This window comes from Rhopalosiphum maidis, chromosome 4 (genome assembly GCF_003676215.2).
Source record: "Rhopalosiphum maidis isolate BTI-1 chromosome 4, ASM367621v3, whole genome shotgun sequence".
In the NCBI taxonomy this organism is placed as follows: Eukaryota; Metazoa; Arthropoda; class Insecta; order Hemiptera; family Aphididae; genus Rhopalosiphum; species Rhopalosiphum maidis.
In genome coordinates, this window is record NC_040880.1 from 46,989,432 (window position 1) to 47,010,363 (window position 20,932).

General features: G+C 30.0%; 1 protein-coding gene across 2 annotated transcripts in view; it reads left to right on the forward strand.

Moving 5' to 3' along the window:
* LOC113558865 (BTB/POZ domain-containing protein 2-like) overlaps nucleotides 1-17,999 on the forward strand; it is a 46,078-nt gene extending 28,079 nt beyond the window's left edge. For both annotated transcript variants that reach the window (XM_026964442.1, XM_026964441.1), the window contains exons 2-5: nucleotides 2,612-2,734; nucleotides 9,122-9,325; nucleotides 13,544-14,012; nucleotides 15,687-17,999. In XM_026964442.1, coding sequence (XP_026820243.1) covers nucleotides 2,703-2,734; nucleotides 9,122-9,325; nucleotides 13,544-14,012; nucleotides 15,687-16,253 — 1,272 coding nt within the window. In that variant the 5' untranslated portion in view covers nucleotides 2,612-2,702 and the 3' untranslated portion in view covers nucleotides 16,254-17,999. The remainder of the gene's footprint in view (nucleotides 1-2,611; nucleotides 2,735-9,121; nucleotides 9,326-13,543; nucleotides 14,013-15,686) is intronic.
* The last annotated feature ends 2,933 nt before the right edge of the window (nucleotides 18,000-20,932 follow it).

A 20,932-nucleotide genomic window follows, 5' to 3' on the forward strand; every position in this document is an offset into this window, starting at 1 on the left:
AATGCGTCTGCAGCAGTAACAGCAGCATTATGACTTATGAGTATACTGTATATTATACAGTAAGTGTATATGCGAGTACTATATTACCTATTCTTTTTGTTTATATATGTATATTGTAAACGTAGGAGTTACCCCAGCCAGACACATTAGCAAATCAAATATTTTATGTATACGGTAGAGCGAGTGTGTGTGTATGATTGTTTAGCTACAGCAGACTGTTATGATCACGGAGTTGGAGGCTGGAATTTTGTATAAACGATTGTGAATCGCGATCCAGATGAAATCTCATCGTCAATGTGTTCGGTTGTACACACATAAGTATATACACTCTACCCGAAAACTATATAACATAGTATATTATGTACAGCGCGCGCGCACAATGCTGTCCATATAAATGTATGTCTAACAGAAGCAGCCGCCGGGAAACGATTTTCCATTACAAATCGTACATTCTACGCGTATATACTCGTATATATATGTGTGTATGCGTGCAGGGCGAGGTTTCCTGTGCATTGCCCCCGACGTAGTGTCCTTATCGTTTACGTATTCGTGGACACACAGACACACAGGAAAGAACTAACGTTGTGTGTGTTTTGGTGTGAATTTCCGATAATTATTATATTATCATTATTCGATAAGTATAAGTATAAGTATAATATATATACTGGGTGGGCTACTGCTATTTTCCCATGATGTGTGAATGGGAGAAACCCAGACGGCGATTCATCCCTGTATACATTATACATTATGTGTTATAATAGTATGTAATATAAAATGTGTGAGTTCATATTATCTCGGTTTTTATATTTTATTGTTTATGCAAAAATTACACACACAATGCGACAGCATTGATTGTGCAAAAATGTTCACATACTATATTGTATTAAATTTATTATTATTTATTATAAATCGTACATATTTAAGTGTGAGCTTGATTGACTAATTAGCGGTCGAGATATAACGAAAATAATAAAAAAATCATTGTGTAAAGTGTTCGTTCGGGATTCATAGTGTATACTGCAACGGGTAACGACATAGATTTATTAAAAACAACACATGTAATTTTATTAACTCGTGATCACTTTATGGATGAAAACGATTTTGCTCGTTCACCTTTAGCTAGTACAACAGATGACAATTTAATTCTATTGATTATTACCTACTTCTAACGAAACGGTCATGTATATCTGTTTAACGGAACTTGTCCGAAATGTTCGCGAAATATTCTTTGGTTCACGCGTTGGCGTGAACAACAGAATACGACGATAGCCACTAACGGTGGGTGTGCTGCTATAACAGGTATGAAATCGTTGGTAACATCTGCAATACTTTGCTGAAATAATATCGGTAAAATAACAGTATTATTTTAATTTTTAATTTTTTCCCATACATTATTGAAGATATATTAATGTAATTGTACTATTTTGTGTAAACGACTATATTATAAACTATTAGATGACTAGGATAAAAATAAGTCAATAATTTGATGAGATTATAATATTTATTGTTTTTACATTTCATTATAGAATATACATTAACAATTTTTAATTCATACATAAATTATGATAACAAAAATGTGGTTGCACCGTGTTTCTGACTGCAGAATACTGTAAATACTATTTAAGTTTTCGGGGTATAATCTAAAAAGTATCTTTTAAGTAGTTTTTGAGTTAAAAAATCACTACTACACATACATTAACTTTTGTATAATATTTACACAAGAGTATATAATACAAATTAAGTTACTTATTTAATATAAATTAAATTAAAACTTACACTATTATTCACTACAATTTTCTTTATTTTCAATAACATCTGACAAGTTTGCTTAAATTTTGGCAGTAAGCCAAATTGCGTCACTTCTTGACACTAGTTCGATACAAGCGTCCTCTTCCTAATGTTTTCTGAAATGGACCAAAAACATAACTATATAATACTAATGTTATTTTATATCGTAAATATTGTTTTAAAAAAATATATTAATCAAAGTATATTTATTAAGAATTATAAGACCCTATATGCATTACTCTTATACATTTTTCAATATTCATACTTCTATATATGAGCATTGTGAGCGCGCAGCAATTGGTTTTAGAATTATATTTCATTCAGTTTAATACTGTTTATTGATATTGTTATACAATTTGTTATTTTTATTAACTATAGTGAAGTATTAAATTTCTTGTTATATAGAAGCAATGGACTTAAAAAATAATGAAGTCGTATACCTATATTATATTCATATCTATTCAAAAACTTGAAATGATCACGTTTTAGAGTTCAGACTGTTTAAAATGTTGATTCTATGGAAATAAACAAAATTTATACATACATAGATTTTTCAAAAATTTTTATGACAAAAATTGTGGGTATTATGTTGATTCCTAAGTGATTTCCATCACTTTTGTCTCTTATTATTTCGAAGCCCTACTGTTGAGCAGGTAGTAAAAGTCCGTTTTATTTTTAAGCCGCTTGCTTATAATGCATCAAATACAATATCCATACCACAAAAAAAAATATAGCATTATAAAAAAGTAAAACCTACATCAAGTAATCAGAACAACAAACATTTGTCAAGGTCAAAGAATTTATATATATTTTTTTTTCACAGCGGTACCACCAGAAGATCATCTTCCTCTATTGCAGTAAAAGAGGATCGAGGGTCGCCGTTGGTCGAAAACCGCGGGTTGTCGCAGAAAATCATGTATCCGCAAAATGCGTCAAAAGACGGCAGGTAAGAAATATAATAAGTTATTAGTTATACATATTATGGTTGCTCACATAATAGATCTGTTGTATATATATTTGTATATACAGGGTGATTTTACTATATTATCATGAACTGAGACTAGAGTGAAATATTGCAATCTATATAACTTGTAATGGTGCAGCTGACCAACAATTTTAGGTACCAAAACTAATACTTATTCTATTCATAAATTATAAAATCAAAATTAAAAACTGTTTACTACTCCCCTATCTCATAAATGTCTAAATGTTAGTTTTCATATGTGGTGTGTTGATATAAATCTGTATCAACAATTTATTTTTATAAGTTATAACTTCATATATAGATTTATACACATTTGTAGACTTGTAGTAGTAAAATAAGATTAAATTGGCTAGTTCATGGTAAAAAAAATAAAACACCCTGTAAGTATACGTATTATATAATATACGAGCACTCTGTATGTGTTTACCGTTTTGAGAATCTCTTTTCGGTTCTATGATGGATATTAATAATAATAATAATACGATTCTCGTTTTCTTTATATCCATTGTTAGCACTGTGATACCATATATATATATTGTGTGAGTCCCTGCATTGGCATACGTATATAATAATAATAATAATAATAATAATACCGACGACTACGTAGTATTGTACCGTTATGTTGTGTATTATGTATAAAAACGGCGGTCAAGTGCGGAGATCGCGAGAACTTCGCACCCTGCGAATAAAAATGAAAAGAAAAGATGGTAGAAAGGGGTGCAGAATACGGGTCAGACGCGACGAGACAATATATTATATATTATTGTTATTATTATAACGTTGGAGGAATGCGACCTCATACTTTTCGCCACAAAGATGAAAGATTATTGTACAACTATCAAAGATTGAACACCAATGCATGGTACAATCTATATAAGAATACACACTGTTAACCGCGGTTGAATGCCGCCCGCGATATTGCAAATTTTAGCGTATTTATTATTTTCTTATGTGGGTGTCACGGTTGTAAAATTGTAATGCTGCAGGTATATCAGTTTTATATATATTATAATACCTCATGATATATATACTGAAATGCCTTCAAACACATTGTAACCGTCTTCCCTTTCGTCTGTGATCTGTCAATAAACCGATCGACATTTATGTATATTGTATATATATATATATACACATTTTTTCACCCCCTCGTCGAGACATATATAATTCGTATTCTTATTGTCATATTTTATATTATAATAATATATTTAAATGGGAATCCGGTGTTTTGTTCAATTTTCAATACTTATCATATTATTACTATTGTTATCATTACTACTACCTATTGCAGGAGTTGTGTTGCCTTCATATACATACATATAATATATACCGTATCGTTGTCCGTAGTATATTATGCTGTAAACTGATAACCGATAGGTACCTACGTTTTTTGTGAAATATCCATAATATCATATTGTCATAAATTGTAATATAGGTATATATATATTCAATATTGCATAGTAATTTTTTTTTCAAAATCCGAATTAACTTATAGTAATTCTTAATTTATTGTCTAATATGCGTATAATCTACTAACATAATATATTGCCTATTCATAAATTCGTATATGTATGTATTTCAATTTTTATGTATCGAAAAACTCCGAAAAATATTATACTTTAGAATATAAATTAAAGATGTATGTTGTAATATAAAAAATTAAGAAACTTAAAAATTTATAGCGATAAAAAAATATTTAAAAATGTTGTTTTATTTCGACTGGAAATTATATAAAAAACATTTTTCAAAAACTAGTAGATTTTAAAATAATGAGTGTTCGAAAAAATAATCATTGAGTACCCTATATTTCAGATTTATTAAACACGAACTTATCAGAGACTAAAATATCCATTTTTTCGTACTTCACTACAATTATTTATATTAAACTTACATTACTGTGTAGAGCTTTTCCCCCACTCCTTCTAAATGTATTTAAACTACTTGCATAAACATGAACCAGTCAAAGTTTCTATATGAATAATATATATTACGCTATTAATCTATATATTCATAGTTAACAGTTAGTATAGATGCTAAGGGTAGCAGTTGAAATTAGATAAACCTCATGCGCGGACAAAACGCGAATTGCCTACGATACTTGAGTAAAATGTCATATTTTGGCTGTTACCCGGGCAAAACTAGTTTGACCAACGTCCAACCTCAATAAGGAAAAATTGCAGCGTATTAAAACATTCATATTAAATATAAATAATTATGAAATAAATATAATTGTTCAAATTTAATTAAATATGATTAAGTATGCATAAATAACTAAAAATATAACGATATTAGGTGTAATGTTAATTTTAAGAATTAAAAAAGATGATAAAAATATATTTTTGAGGTGCTTACTTACAAGACCAATTCTAATATAATGATATACCTATATAGTTATTATCATCCTGCCTGCAATATTATACCAATTAAATAATAACTTAATTAGATAAGGTGTATTCTGTATACATATATAATATAACTATATATAAGAAATAGATAAAATACGATAATAACAAAAATTGACTACCTATAGTCATTAATAATCGCAATACATTTTTATGGTAAAAGTTACTACGGTTTTGTTTAAATGAGGTTGATTACAACTAGGTTTACCCGGGCAAAAGTCGAAAAAAAGTATCGTGGACAGTTTATGTTTCACTCTGGTATTTTTAAGGCTTGCCCAATTTCGACTTTTGCCCTTAACATATTGTATATTATGCAGAAAAGATATTTTTACAAAATATATAAACATTTATATTAATATATATATATATATATATATATATATAAATTAATCAATCAAAAATAAAATGAAGAAAAAACAGTTAGACCATGACACGCTTTTTAATTTCGTATTACACATGCAATTTCGTACTATATATACCATTTCAGTCCATGGAGTCTTATCATTGGATTAAAAATTTATAGGTGATAATTTTTAATTTTTGCATAGTGTATTAATGTGCTAATGTTGTGTACATAATTTTCATAAAACTATATAATCAAATCTTTAAAACTGCCTACTGATAAAGTGACAAATAATTTCATTTAGAATTAATTGGTTTCTGTTCTTCACGAGTACATCAGTATGACGAAAAATAATCCTGATTTCAATGAGTGGGTTTTCTTAACGAAGATCTTCAAACGATTCAAACTCTTTTTCTAAACAATGACAAAATATTCTCTAAACACTAAAGTATTATTGTAACGTAATATATCGTTTTTATGTTGGTTTTGTACTAGTTATAGACGCGCTTTCGCTATTCAATCTTGATATATTAATATAGTTCCAGCAGTATTGTTGTGCAGTACTTACTACAATATACGTGTATTATAGTATTCATATTTATACATTTGTAAACATGTATTAGAATCAGCTAGTCGTTTTAAAATTACTATTAATGTGCACGAGTACCATTAACATAGTATACGATTTCGGCACTTAATTCAGTTCATGTATATACCTATTATAATATTATAGCAGTGCGCGGCTGTTCTTAACCGTTTCAATGATTTCGAGTCGTGTTGTATTAATCGGAGGCTACATTCGACAAAGTGGTGCTTATTACAAAAATAATATATACATATAATGTGTTTTTTTACAAACTAATTAATTTTTTCATAATTGCATAAGGAAATAAAAAAGTATCCCGCTGTTAATGTGTAGACGACTTTTTGTGCATAATTTATTTATTTTTATATTATGTAATTCGATGTACCCATACTCACTATGCACAGTATCCTTTATTCCTTTTGGATTTAATAATAAAAACTATACATTAATAAGACGTGTTTATTGAATATGCCTAATCGATCCAATAGGTAAAGGAAAAAAATCCTATTACGTGTTATATAAATTATTATAAACTATTCTTCCGCTAATTCCAATGTTTTCAATTGTCTGATCGTTAGTATTTGGTAAAAAACTACTCTGTTGGCTTGCAATTTATTTTATTTTGTATACATGTGGTTGCATTTTGGTGCGATTAGATTTGTTTTCGAATCTTACAAAATATAATACGCATTATACAATCTATCAACTATTTCGCCCTAGAGGGCAGAGGTACAGAAGTAGATTTGGTATATATATATATTAAATAGGCATAAATGTTCAAATATAAAACTACAGCATAGTTAACATATGAATTATAAAATATTAATATGTATGTTCTACTATTTGATAGTTGTTTTTTTTATATTTTTCCATTAAGGTATTATTCAACCCTTAATTGATTGAGGTACCTACCTAATTGTTTTTATTCTTAATTTGTTGAAATGTAGAAAAAAATCTGTGTTTGATCAATAATTACTCGAATAAGAGCTAGTCATTATTCTTTTATTATACACTTAGGTACACCTAAAATACGATTCGTACATATTATATATTATATTATTACCCTCGTTATTACCTAATCTACACTTAGTTGATGCATATTATTCCATGCGTGTAGAATGCAGAGCATTTTACGATCACATTTAATAATAAATAAAAATATATCGTGAACTTATATTTTAATCGTTTTATTAATAATACACGCATGTAATAAAAAAATGGTATTTGTTAATTTGTGACAATGGTGCACGACCTCGACGACCGTGATTGATGAACGCTATTCGATGTACCTATATAAATCATGTATTTTATTATGACATATTATAGTTATTATAGTTATATTATATTAGTGTATACATTAATAATATAATTAAAATTTTCTTCCGATATTTTCTATATTTTATCATTAAAAACTTAATCCAAATAACTCTGTAGAGTGCAGATGACGATGACGAATACGTTTTTATTGAAACGCCCGCGTGACGGCGGTCCTTGAACCTGTTAAAACATATTTTACTATATTTACTATACAATATAATATGAAGCGATGGTCGCAGAGTCAAAAGTTGACGAGAGATTTCGTGTGGCTATATCTAGTATTTTTGTATATTATATATTGTGAGCAAACTAAGATATTCAGATATTATTCACATTTTGCCATTTTGGGTAATATGTATTATGAAATAGACACTTTTAATTTATTTGAAATTTGAATAACATAATAAAAAAATCGTATAATATGTGTTAAAAATAATTTTACTGGAATATATTGCAGTGATACGATAGCGTCGCGCGGTAGAAATAATTTTTCTTTAGGTATATTTAGCGTAATTCTTGTACTTATATGTAGTACTTAAAAAAATTTAATAATCAATTGGTTTAAATTATATTGTCATTGCAACACAGATAAATCACCTGTAAAACCTATTATCATATTTTCTAACAATAAATATTATGTATTTGAATAACAACTATATAAATTAAGTTTAAAATTAAAAACAGTAGTTGAAAAAAATCAAGTCGACTTTGTAACTAGAAATATCGAGAATTCAAAACAGTGGCTAATAAGAAAATAACTCAATATTCCAATTACAATAAAACTTGGTTATATAATAATTAGGGATAATTTTTTATATGTATAAATATTAAATATGTTTTAAAATAAATTATTTATAAAATATATAATAAAAATTAAGAAAATAGTAATGCACAAAAAACAATTGACTAACGAAAGTTAATAAAAGTTTGTTTAATGTTAACAAAAATATTAAAATTCGAAAATTTTGTTATGGGTCCCCTCGGTATTAAAATAAATGTTTGCTGTTGCATAAATGTTAAAAAAAATGTTTAAAGATATTAATAAACTAGTCATTAGATAAGAAATCGATTAAAAAATGTAGTATATGTTGAGAAAATGAGAAATAGACAAAATTATGTAAATTATTTTATGAGTAATAATAATTACAAATTAAGTTTTAAATTAAATTTAACCTTTATATAATTAAAAAACAAAACATAACATCGTATGTATAAAGTATTTAAGGTATTGAGATGATAATATAACAATAAAAACAAACAAAAAATAAATATTTTATAACTGTTCGAAAATCTCTTCAAAAAAAATAGTATTTATAGCATATAAATCTAAAAAAAACAAGAAATATTAGCTTATTACTCTGCTATTTTTTGATATCTTTTTAGGAAACATAATAATTAATATAATATGTATTCTAATGCAAAACTCTAATAAATGCATTCCCTGAAAATTATCTACGTGTACTATACCTAAACTTTACAGTTTGCTCATCACTGAATTTTGGTCATTGAAGGTATACTTACTCGTATGTCCGAACAATGTGTACATTTTATTACTTTCACTAAAATTATCTAAATGATATAAAATATTGACCCTTCTGGGGTTCCTTGACCATATTGCAGTATGACTTTCCGTTTAGTATTTTGCTCTAAAATACATAGCTACACACTTCTGTATATTATATATATATTTTTTACGATTTTAGGTGGAAAAACTTGTACAACAACGAAGCGGGTAGTGACGTCATTTTTTTAGTCGGAGACCCCGAATGTTGGAGGTTTCCCGCGCATATAGATGTACTATGTCAATACCCGGTGTTTGACGCCATGCTCCGCGAACCTTGGTCGAAAAAAGGCACCCCGATCCACATACCGGATGACGACCCTAGAGCCTTCGATAACCTACTCAAGTAAGTCGTAATTTCTGTATGTTACAAAAAATTTTTAAGTGTTAAACACTTATACTATAGTCTATAGGTACTCTATAGCGAAGATATTTATCACACGATGACATATTTGCGTCGAGTAAATATCAAGAAATGTCTATATAATATCATATACGTATTTAATAATATAGTTTTATTAAACAAATCAAAATGTTTTATAAAAGTACAAAGATATTAAGTATGTCTCCATTTAGAAATAGTTGTTGGTTTCATAAAAATATTTTTTAAACACACTATTTATAAATCTTACGGTTGAATTCACGTAGAAATAATATTATTGATCGCAATCACGTTGTCTTAGACTCTAGAGGGTTTCGCACGACGTAATTATTATAGTATACTGCAACATTAAAGTGAAATTCATTATTGTCGTTTGAAATAAAACTACTATATATTATTATTTAAAGTTGAACAAAATTTAACCAAATCTTTTTATAATAATAAGGTTCAAAAATTAAAATAAAAAGAATTAAAAAATTTAATCAATGACTTATTTGATTAATTAATTTATACAATAATTATCGTCGCGTATTTAACAACAATATTATTACACATAATATTATACTATTTTGTATTATATTTTGTTTATTCCCGTTCATTGACAATTGGCATAGTTCATAATAATTTTTAATAATTTAATATGTAATAAAATAATTATAATACGTAAAATCATTTTTATTTTTCTTGAACACGTCACGTTATAATATTAGTTAGACAAGGACGACAGATAGCAGTGTGTTTCTACTACTTCCTTGAATCGATCAATATTATACTACTCGTAGGAACTTGAAATTGTCGCTTTGAAAACACGCCATTCGCAGCTTTAATAAAAACACAAATTACAAAAATCGGTATAAAAAATCGGAAATAATTATAATATTAAATTTTTGAGTTTATGCCAAAGTACGTGTAATAGTATATCGATATTGTTTAATGTTAAATTTTAATTAAAAGTTAAACATATGTACGTTTAGAAATATTATTTTTTCTTTAAACTTGCTGAAAAATTTAGATAAATGGATTATGGATTCATATATATTATAATTTATAATATGCTTTTATATAAAACAAAGAACTGTGACAACTACCAATGTACGTAACCTAATCTAATAGTATTATACTACTTGTTTATGAAAAAAATGTTTGAGTCCGATGAGATTATAATATACAAAATGACCAAATACACTTAAATTAATCGTAACTATTTTTATTAACATATTATTATATTTAAATTAAATGTTGATATTGAAATTAACTCAGAAACTGTTATACTTACAATGTTATAATAAAGCCTATAAATATTAAGCTCGAAAGTGTCGAGAGTAGTTGTAGCTGATTGTTCAGTTTAGTATTTTTTGATAATATGATTTAATTAAGTCGATTGTGTGAACCAATGCTGGAGTATGCTATAATATATTAAACAGTTGGTTTAATTTATGGAACTCGACAACGGGTTAACAGGAACTAATATTCTTTACAATTCTTCAACTGGCTTTTTGCTTTATGTATACATGAATAAATTTAAATTATAAAATGTGTTTGTTGAAGAATGCGTACTGAAGTATATTTTTGCCTACAATTATAAATAAAACATGCATAAAGTATCTATTTTTGTATTTATATTTAAAATGTATCAATATATGCGATACATTTAACACACTATTTTGATGGAAATAATTACGATGTGCGGCGCATTTAGGTCAGAAATGTAAATAGATTAAAAAAACAATAGTCATCAAATTTTTCACTTATTATTTACTTCGAAAAACGATTATTTACTATCCTGTTTGTGTGTATGTATACATTTTCCTGTCGAGATAAGAAAATGGCAAATAATAAATAAATTATATATTATTTTTTACAGCGGCGTGTGTGGCATTATAGTTGTCATTATAACAATTTAAAACCTTTTTTTCATTCGTTTATTATACAATATCACATTGTCCTTGAGGTATACGAGCACTTGAGCATCCATATAGTAAAATATACAAATTGTAGAGCGTAAGTATAATATGGTATACTTATACATTAAAAAATAATATCTGTGCTTAAATTTAAAATTTATCAGTTATCATAGTGTGTCACTGTGTCAGCAATGAGCATAAATTCTAAAGAATTTATACTCAATGAACAACGGTGTCAGGTGTCAGATGTATAATACATTCAATATATTATGTTTGTGTGCTCGTATATGGTGTTTTTTGACAAGGTTTTTGTATAAGGTGGTGCACGAATATATACGCTATGAATCTATTGGTTGTAAGTTTGTAATTTTACCAGGCCTGTATTACAGAATATTTTTTAAGACGGAGGGGGATTAGTAAAAAGAATTAATAAATTACGAGTAATCTTACATGGTCATGTCCAAAAATAAATATTTTTTAAAAACATTCGGTTGATCCTCTACCTTTAATTATTTATGTACGTCTGCACCTTATTAAATTGTTGAAAATTATTTTTTTTTTTTGATTTTTGACCAAAAAGAAATAAGTCATACATATGTGCCTATTAGTTGCACGATGTTATAGCAGTTAAAAATTTGAATTATTATAATATTTAATCCTTTGGCTTAATCTTTCATCGATCACTTAAGTTTTTTTCTTCTTAACATTATTTCCGTTAATACCAACGATAAGAAACTTCACGCACGGGTCTAACGAATTTAATCGATTTAACGAAAAGAAAAGCATCAATATATATTTGAAATACAAGAAGTTTTGATTAGTTAAGGTTTTTATATTATATTTTTAACCTTTAAGATATTATTTTGAAAATGTATTACTACAGTACTCGTGACTCACACGCATACAGTGAATACGTTTATTTATAGAAATTGAAATGTATGCTTATAGTAATAATAAGAAAGCGATGAAATTACCAATGTTTGAAATGTATTATAATTTTCTTAAATTTTTAATTTGTGATTATAATTTTTTAAATATATTTATTTTTATACACATATCGTTGATGAATATAAGATTAATTATTTATACTGTTAGATAATATAGTGTATTGGTTAGGAACAAAAATATTATATCACTATTGCAGGCAGTAGATATTATTGTAAATTACTTTTTGCTTCTATTTTGATTAATGTTTTTACACCGTTACTATTTTAAATATTTTATGAATAATAAAAAAAATGTACTTATTTCCTGGATCTATCATAGTAAGATAGTTTCTTAAATTCAAGAGAATTTAAATTTGAGTTCATATTGATTACAGATCATATTTTATAAGATGACTTTCTGTAAAATCTGCAGAATATTACAAGAAAAGTATTTTTATCAAGTATCAACCGCAATTTATTTAATTTAAGTAATAGATATTTTATTGATTTCGTCCAACTGATAATAACAAGTGTAACAACAATTATAAATAAGGAGGATTTTAAAGAATCTTTTTTCGTTCTCTATTAATCATAGACTAAAAATCGTCTTTTAACCATATCAAATGTACTTGTTGGCGTTGTGCCATTAAAAAAAAATTGTTATGCTGATCAAGTTTGGAAGTTTAGAGATTCGTAAAAATGATTAGGGTATAATCAATAAACCAAGACATTTCATGGGTGAATTTATTTTTAATTTTCATTATGACGTTCTGCGCTTTAATTTTAGTGTAGATTACCTACTCATATATGGTGTAATAAGAAAAATTTTAAAATAGAAACGTAGAATAACTTTAGCACTGTCATCGTCATAAATATTATGGGCAGTTAAACTCTTGCCTGTTCATAATATATATTATATGTATCTTGTTAATCCTCTTAATATGAGTAGTTAGTAGGCTGTGTGTCAATATCCAAAATAAAGAACTTTTAATAATTAAATAAATGTATTGAAAATTGTATAATTCATTTCAAAAATCTTTCTTCTGAGTGGTAGGTAATCATTAAAAAAGCTCAAACTATTGATTTTATAGAGAAATAAATATTTATTTTTAGGATCGTGTGTTAACAAGTCAAGTTTGTCTGAAAAAAACGAAAAAAAAACGTAAAAAAAATGAAATGTTAATATTAATAATAGGTATTACAATCCAATAGGAAGCGGTCGCGGGGGAACTTGAGCCACAAAACGTTATTAACTTTAACCGGGATTAAATATTGCAATTTACAATACTAAATAATAATATTTTATACCAATACATAAAGCTAATACATAAACTCCGTTCGTTTCATCGTAGGTTTATGTACAAGAACACGGTGGAACTGAAATCCGTAGTGACGGCGCTTGAGACGCTCGGGCTGGCCAACAAGTACATGTGCGTGGACCTGGTAGACAAGTGTATCGTCTACCTGACTCGTAACCTGACCGTAGACACGGTGCTCGTGGTGTACCAGGCGGCCAGGCTATACGGTGGTCAGACTGCTCCGCGCCGCGAACAGCCTGCCGCTTGTTCGCCGGCGGCCACGGCCAGGGCCACCGCGCCGCCGCTACAAGACCTGATGCCAGCGGCCGTGGCTGCTGATGACGCGCACTCCGAGGCGTTCGCTCGCATGGTCCAGCACTACGACACACTGTTGGCTTATTGCGGGGCGTTCATTGACAGGAACGCTGATCGGGTGATGACTGACGAGAGCGTCGACGAACTGGATACGGCCGAGCTCAGAGAACTGCTACGTCGCGACGGACTAGCAGTGTCCAACGAAATGGTGAGACAACACTCATGTATTATATTGTATTTAGGCTCACATTAAAACATAATATATATATTTAAGTGCGTATGGTCAGTGACGTGCCAAGGGCGAGAGATCGGAGAGAGGTTAGGGGTTGTATCCCCCAATATTGTGATATTTATTTTAAGATAACTTATATCACCTAAATATTAGAGTTGTTATAATACATTCTATAGTTACCTACTACTCTCGCCAAATTAAAAACATACGAAATGTGTATTTTCAGCACTTTCCTAAAAGTTATAAGATTTTTAAAGAATTTAATGAAATAATGTACCTCATATCTATAGACATGTCAACTTGTAGACAGGAAACTTGTACGACAAAAAAATACTACTAATAGTTGAACGTTAACAACGTATTATATTTACGTAATATTTTATAATAATAAGCGATAAACTGCTGCAGTTATATTAATGATAAATACGTATATACATTATTTTGTATGTATAGTTGTCTGATTGCCTGTTAATGTTTTCAATTATCGACCAATTTCATATTTTCTTATAACCCCATGTATCTAAAATATTTGAACCTCTTGCCTTAAATGCTTTACTACCAACTACCAATCGTGTTTTCATGAAAGATCAGTTTCAGTTTTCGCCCGTGTCATTCTACAATACCATTTGTAAGTTTGTAACCTCACGTGCTGTGTATTTACATTTTTGATTGATAATTTTATTTTCAGTTCATTTTGATGTAATATGTATATACTGACTTCATAGTTGTAGATTTTAAGTTCTAATTCATGTTCTTAGTGAACAGAGCTCCTAATGTTCTAGTTTAGATCTTATATCGATTACACATATCAAGTTACGAGTAAAATCAGTAAAATCAGTGAAATACAAAACTATTTTAAAAGAGAGGACGGTGTTTTTTTATATATTTAGCATATTTGTAGAAGTCTCACAATCACTTAAACCTCTTAAAAATACGTAAAATAAGTTTTTTGCAAAAACCGTCAACAGGTAGCTGTGGGCCCTATAAGAAAAATAAAATTAATTTTTTTAACGTTTTTGTGTGCGTACATTGTTTTAGCAATACATTTTAACACGGTTGTGAAGTTTAGAAGTTGAAAACTCATAGTATATTATATTGTATTTATTTATTTTTAACTGTACCGACGCAGTATAAAATAGGGCCACTAATGCATATTCTGCGATACCGCTAATGGCGCTTTTGATTTTTTTCCATCAGTGACGGGGTTTTAGCAGATTACAAGCTGATTTTTGATAGTTTCCATTTGAATGGTTTAGTTCGTTGCATTTATCTTTCTTTCGCCTTTACACATATATAGGGTTTTTACATTCGTTAGCAGTGGTGTACCGACGGTTAGTCGTTAACACCCTTCTTGCATAAGAAAAACAGGTATAATGATTTCTGTATCATGGAATACTACATTTTTATTATACGTTTAATGCGAAGTATGTAATGATACATGTGCAAATATAGACTTAAGTATATTATATATAATATTAAATGTTACAATGCACAATATATACACTGTAAGTAATTCATGTATTTTCACGTTGTCGCCGTATTATACGTACGCATAACGCATTAATAATGAACGTGCACATTAATAATATAATATTATAATATAAATACGTCGTCGTACTCACGTAATCGTTTTCACTGTGATGCGCGCAGGTGCTGTTCGCGACGCTGGAGCGATGGTGCACGCACAAGTGCAAGCAGCAGCACTTGGAACTGACGGTGGCCAACCGGCGGGCGGTGCTGGACGACACAGTGCTGCTGTCGGTGCGCTATCTGCAGATGACGGCCAACGAGTTCCTGTCGGGGCCGATGCCCAGTGGCCTGCTCAACGCCCAGGAGACGGCGGTGCTCATGAAGCACATACTCAACCCCAAACAGCCGAAGTGGACGTGCCAGCGGCTGACCAAGGAGACACTCGAGTACATGGCCACGGCGCGGGCGAAACGAAACCACGGGTCAGCGGGCGCGGGCGGCGGGCTGTCGTACGTCATCAAGCGGCGGTCATCGTCGTTCAGGGGGGGCACCGCGGGCGATCCGCACCGCTACGGCGACGGCGACGACAGCAGCCAGTCGTCCGAGTTCGACTCGCCGAAACGGTCGTTCTGCTGTACGGGCCGCAAAAAGAACAAGAAGAACACCGGCAAGAAGAACAAGAAAAAGTGTACGGACAGCTGTATTTGCAATTGTCTAATTTACTGTTTGGACGTGTGTTTCGGTTGAACGCGGCCGCCGGCTCTCTTCCCTTCCCCACTTCCACCACACCATCACTTGTACGCACACACATACGCACACATACACACTTAATACACGCACTGGCCTAATTGTACGTTATATAATATGTGTGCGCTTGTGTGTGTGTGTGTGTGTGTGTATATAAATATAGAGATAAATTTATTTTACCTTAACTCGAAGAAAAAAACACAAAAAGATCTCAGAATAATAATCGTTTTTCCTTTTTGTTCGTTAATATTATGATTTATGATGATATACGTCCAGAGTTCGTCCCTCCCCACGTTATCGGATGCTGCGCGTGTATACATAATAATAATAATACTAATAAATAATATAATGTAAAAATAAAAATTATAAAATATATATACTGCCATATTATGGGAGTGATAAGGACCTTCTTAGAACTTTAATTTCTCTAATTTTGAACAAATATAACCATTTAAGTATAAAAATTGAATACATTATTATATTGTGCAATGTCTATATACTATATACTATGAGGAGAAGTCATGCGTACAATATTATACGAAAAGTCTGACGAATTATTATTATTATTATTTTTTTTTTTTGCAACGTATAACCACTCACTCATAATAATAATATATGTCATTGTCATAGACACACTGTACTCTCATGTTGACGATTATTATAATTTCCAACGCACCATATAATATAATATATTATTGTCGATAAATTATTCGTAGTAACCGAGATCCAAATTCAATGTACCATTTAGTTATTTTTTGTTGTTATTATCACGCTCAACTAAAATAGTTTTTCAACAGTCCCTGTACGGTTATACACACCTATTACATTGTAATATTTGTACTATTATAGTGCCATACGTTTTAAATTTAAGTTTTATTTTTTACGAACAAGACGACAGCGATAGGTACGTTTCTTTCGCCCCGACGGTCGACACAATAGTGTATAACAACTAATAAACAACAAAATGTTTACACATTATAATGATATTAAAATATATATAATAATATAATATAATGTATTATGTATACTACACAGTTTCGAGTTCCCCATGCACTTTTCCCGCGCACTAACACACCGCCTCTCCATTTTCGGCGGTACGCACGTGCAGCAGCAGTCAATAATAATATAAATAATAATATATACTACGCGTCAAAAATGTTTTCGTCCGCGCCACGCGGAAACCACACTCTCGACAACTCGATTAAAATTTGTATTTAACGACATTTCGTGCCAGTTACGTTTTATAGCCATACAATATATAATAACGCCGCTACGGTTTATAGGAGCAATAACTATAATTAATACTTATTTTTTATTTTCTATTTTCCCGCGCATAAAATATCATATTCGTGTGCATATTATCACTAATATATTATTAATATTACGTCGTCGTAAGTTATTATTACCCACGAACCGCCATCATATTGACTTACCAATATTATTATCATGCTGCTCGAGACGATGGCATTTTCATCCTGCAACTCACGTCCGCCCTCCTCTCCACACCTTTTTCACCGGCTGTGTTCACCGGACCCCGCACTTGTGTTTTTTGCTTCGCACGCAAAAAAGTTATTTGAATTTAGTCACTATCCTTTGAACAAAAAAAATTTACCCTGAATAGGAAACGTAGATACGTGATAATATATTTATTATATTGTAGTATTTATGTAACATTAAATATAATATAGTCACGTTCGATATTTACATATTTATATTTTAGATAGATATACCATTCAAATATCTATATATATCTATGTATACATGGTTAATACGGACAAACTATATTTTATACTATTTTATTTTTATTTTGTGAAAAAAGTGATTTTTATTATTATTATTTTTTTTTTTTTTTATGTCAATCATCGAGTATTGACAAAACTGATATTTTTATTGTTTCGCGAGTAATATCTAAGTGTTTTAATTTTTAAGTATTTGTATTTTTGCGTTTTTACGAATCGAGCTGTTATATTAATTATTTACCTATCGATCGTGTATTATTGTTGCTGTTTACATTATAAATTACCTACCACCCTCAGAGCTTCCTCGCTGACCTTTACCCCGAAATGTCTATTATTATTAATATTACCATATTATTAAGCCGTTATATTACATGTTTAAATTACATTTTATACATTTTTGTTCGATATTATAATATGATCATATATTATTATAATTATCTACTTTCGGGTTTATGTTTAAAAAAAAATTGTTTACCATCTAAATTCTATATGTATTTGCGATAAATTTACCGTATTAATCGTAGATCATCGTTTTAATTGTTTTTGCCGATATTTTCGGTAGTTGAAATTTAATGATTATATATTATTATTATTATTATTATTATTAAACTAAATGTTTATATTTTTGTCGTCATCAAGGGTAAAATGTTTAGCACGCGATTTATAATATAAAATATATGGCTCTAGTCAATACCATTTACGATTATGTTAGTTTTAAATATTTATATTGGCGCTTTGTACGAACATTGAAAAATATATAAAATATAAATCATATATATATATATATTATACAATATATATACATGTATGTATATTATACGCTGTGTTGTTTCCGTTTTAGAAATAATTTCCTTTTGTTCCCACGAGTAAATTTCAAAATATTATAATCGTTTTATTTAACATACGTTGTAAAAATAAAACCGTTTATAAGTAACCGACGAAATGTAATATATACACAACACCACATGAAACGCAAACGGACGAGGCCTGCAACCGTACGGCGGCGGCAAGTAGTGTGTTTTCGCACACATCTGCGCCGCGTTCGGGTGGCGCGCGTGTTTTGTCTGTCGGTCATTCGGTCGACCGGCCGAGCTCGTAACAACCCGTCGTCGTCGGAACATCTGTAAACCATATACATATTATTATGATACACAATGGTGATGACTATGATAATAATAATAACACTATATAATGGTCGTATACCACAGAGAGAGAGAGAGAGAGAGAGATAGACAGAGACGGTCTACATTTCACTCGGCCGTAAACTACCTACGACCTACCCCTTTTCATAATGTGATTATTATTTTATTTTTTTTGTTTCACCCGCCGGCCGGTGTCGTCATATAATAATATTCGCGTGACCCAAATATTCAGACACGCGCGTGTCTCCGACACACACGGCTCGCACTCGGATACAGCTGCAGCTCGTTTCCCAACTACGCGCGCCACACGCATATTTCATATAATAAAATATGTACATCCGTGTGTATCTATCACATCAGCGAAAGTCGTATCGTTATATCTGCTGTCCTCCGAAAATCCGAAATTCAATATAAAAATGTTGTGTGGGCGCGAGAACGCGTGTCAATGGACATATATCATCATATAGTATTGTGGGCTTTCGAGGCTGCACATACGATCCGAAAACGATCTTTTAGAACGAAACGAATTCCGCGAAATTTCAAATTAAAATTCATAATATGTATACCTATATACTAATTCAGTCAATTTTCAAATACTAACCGATTCTCGTCAAACTTAAAAAAAAAAATAGACATCTTTTCCACTTTTACAGACTGGTGACTGTCTGCTGTAACATAATATTTCCCAGGTATGGTTAAAAATGAGTGTAATATAATATGTACATTTTACATAGGTAATGAATAATTTAATCGAATTTTTTGTATTGCTAAAATCTTTGAATGATGCCGCACAGTTGCATTTTTTCTCTGATTTCTTTTTCTTTGTTATTTCTTGTAATATGAGCATCGATCATTCTGATGTATGCAGTACGCTTTATTGCTTCTCATTGCACTTTTAATAAAATGTTTATAAACTGATAAATGTCTAAATGGGTTGGATAAAATATAGTATTGAATTTTGGGTGTGAAGATTATCAAAATCACAAATTTTACCTAATGGTCCTTGTTGATGAATACGAGATCCACACTTCAGGAGGATACAGCAAGCTTTCGGATATGTAATTTTTTTTAAATATAATTAGTAAATAGTTCTATTTGATAACATGGGTATTTTATTATTGATTTTCAACTGTAGAGTTAAATTTTTTCAATTAAAAAACTACTTATAAATAGTTATTATCGTAACAACGTTAATTGTATATTTTATACTGAGGTTCTCTGTTGAAAAACAAAAGTTTGTATCACTACAGGATAAACCTTCAGTAATTCAAAAAATTTTAAGAATTTTAAAATATGATCTTTAAGTATGTTTGAATATTCTAAAATTCAGAATTTAAATAAATTCGTTATTAAGACCCCCGGTGCTGGCTATTTATTAAGGAGCAAATCATTTTGCGAGTATTGCGAGTATATTTAATAGATATTGATAAACGAAGTTCGGCGCGGGCTATAGAATATTTCTTTCGATTAATTAGAAAAAAGAATTATGAAATTTGGCCGACTGCACAGGGCGGTATCGTTATTCCCGCTGGCTGTATTTTTGAGGACTAAACTGCGTAGGCACCGAACGCCTTAAATTAAAATAATAAGAGCGAGCAGCGAGCGTGTTCGCCGTTTGGTAAATCTGTGAATCATCATGAATACATAAAAAAATATCAAGAGGTTTTATCGAGATCCTGTAAAATACATCACCTGTATGGCTGTATAATATTCGCTGTGTACAAAATATGTATAATAGACAAAGTTTATTCCTTCCAGCTGTCTGCTGGCCTGCTGCTATTGTAGAAAATCATTTTCT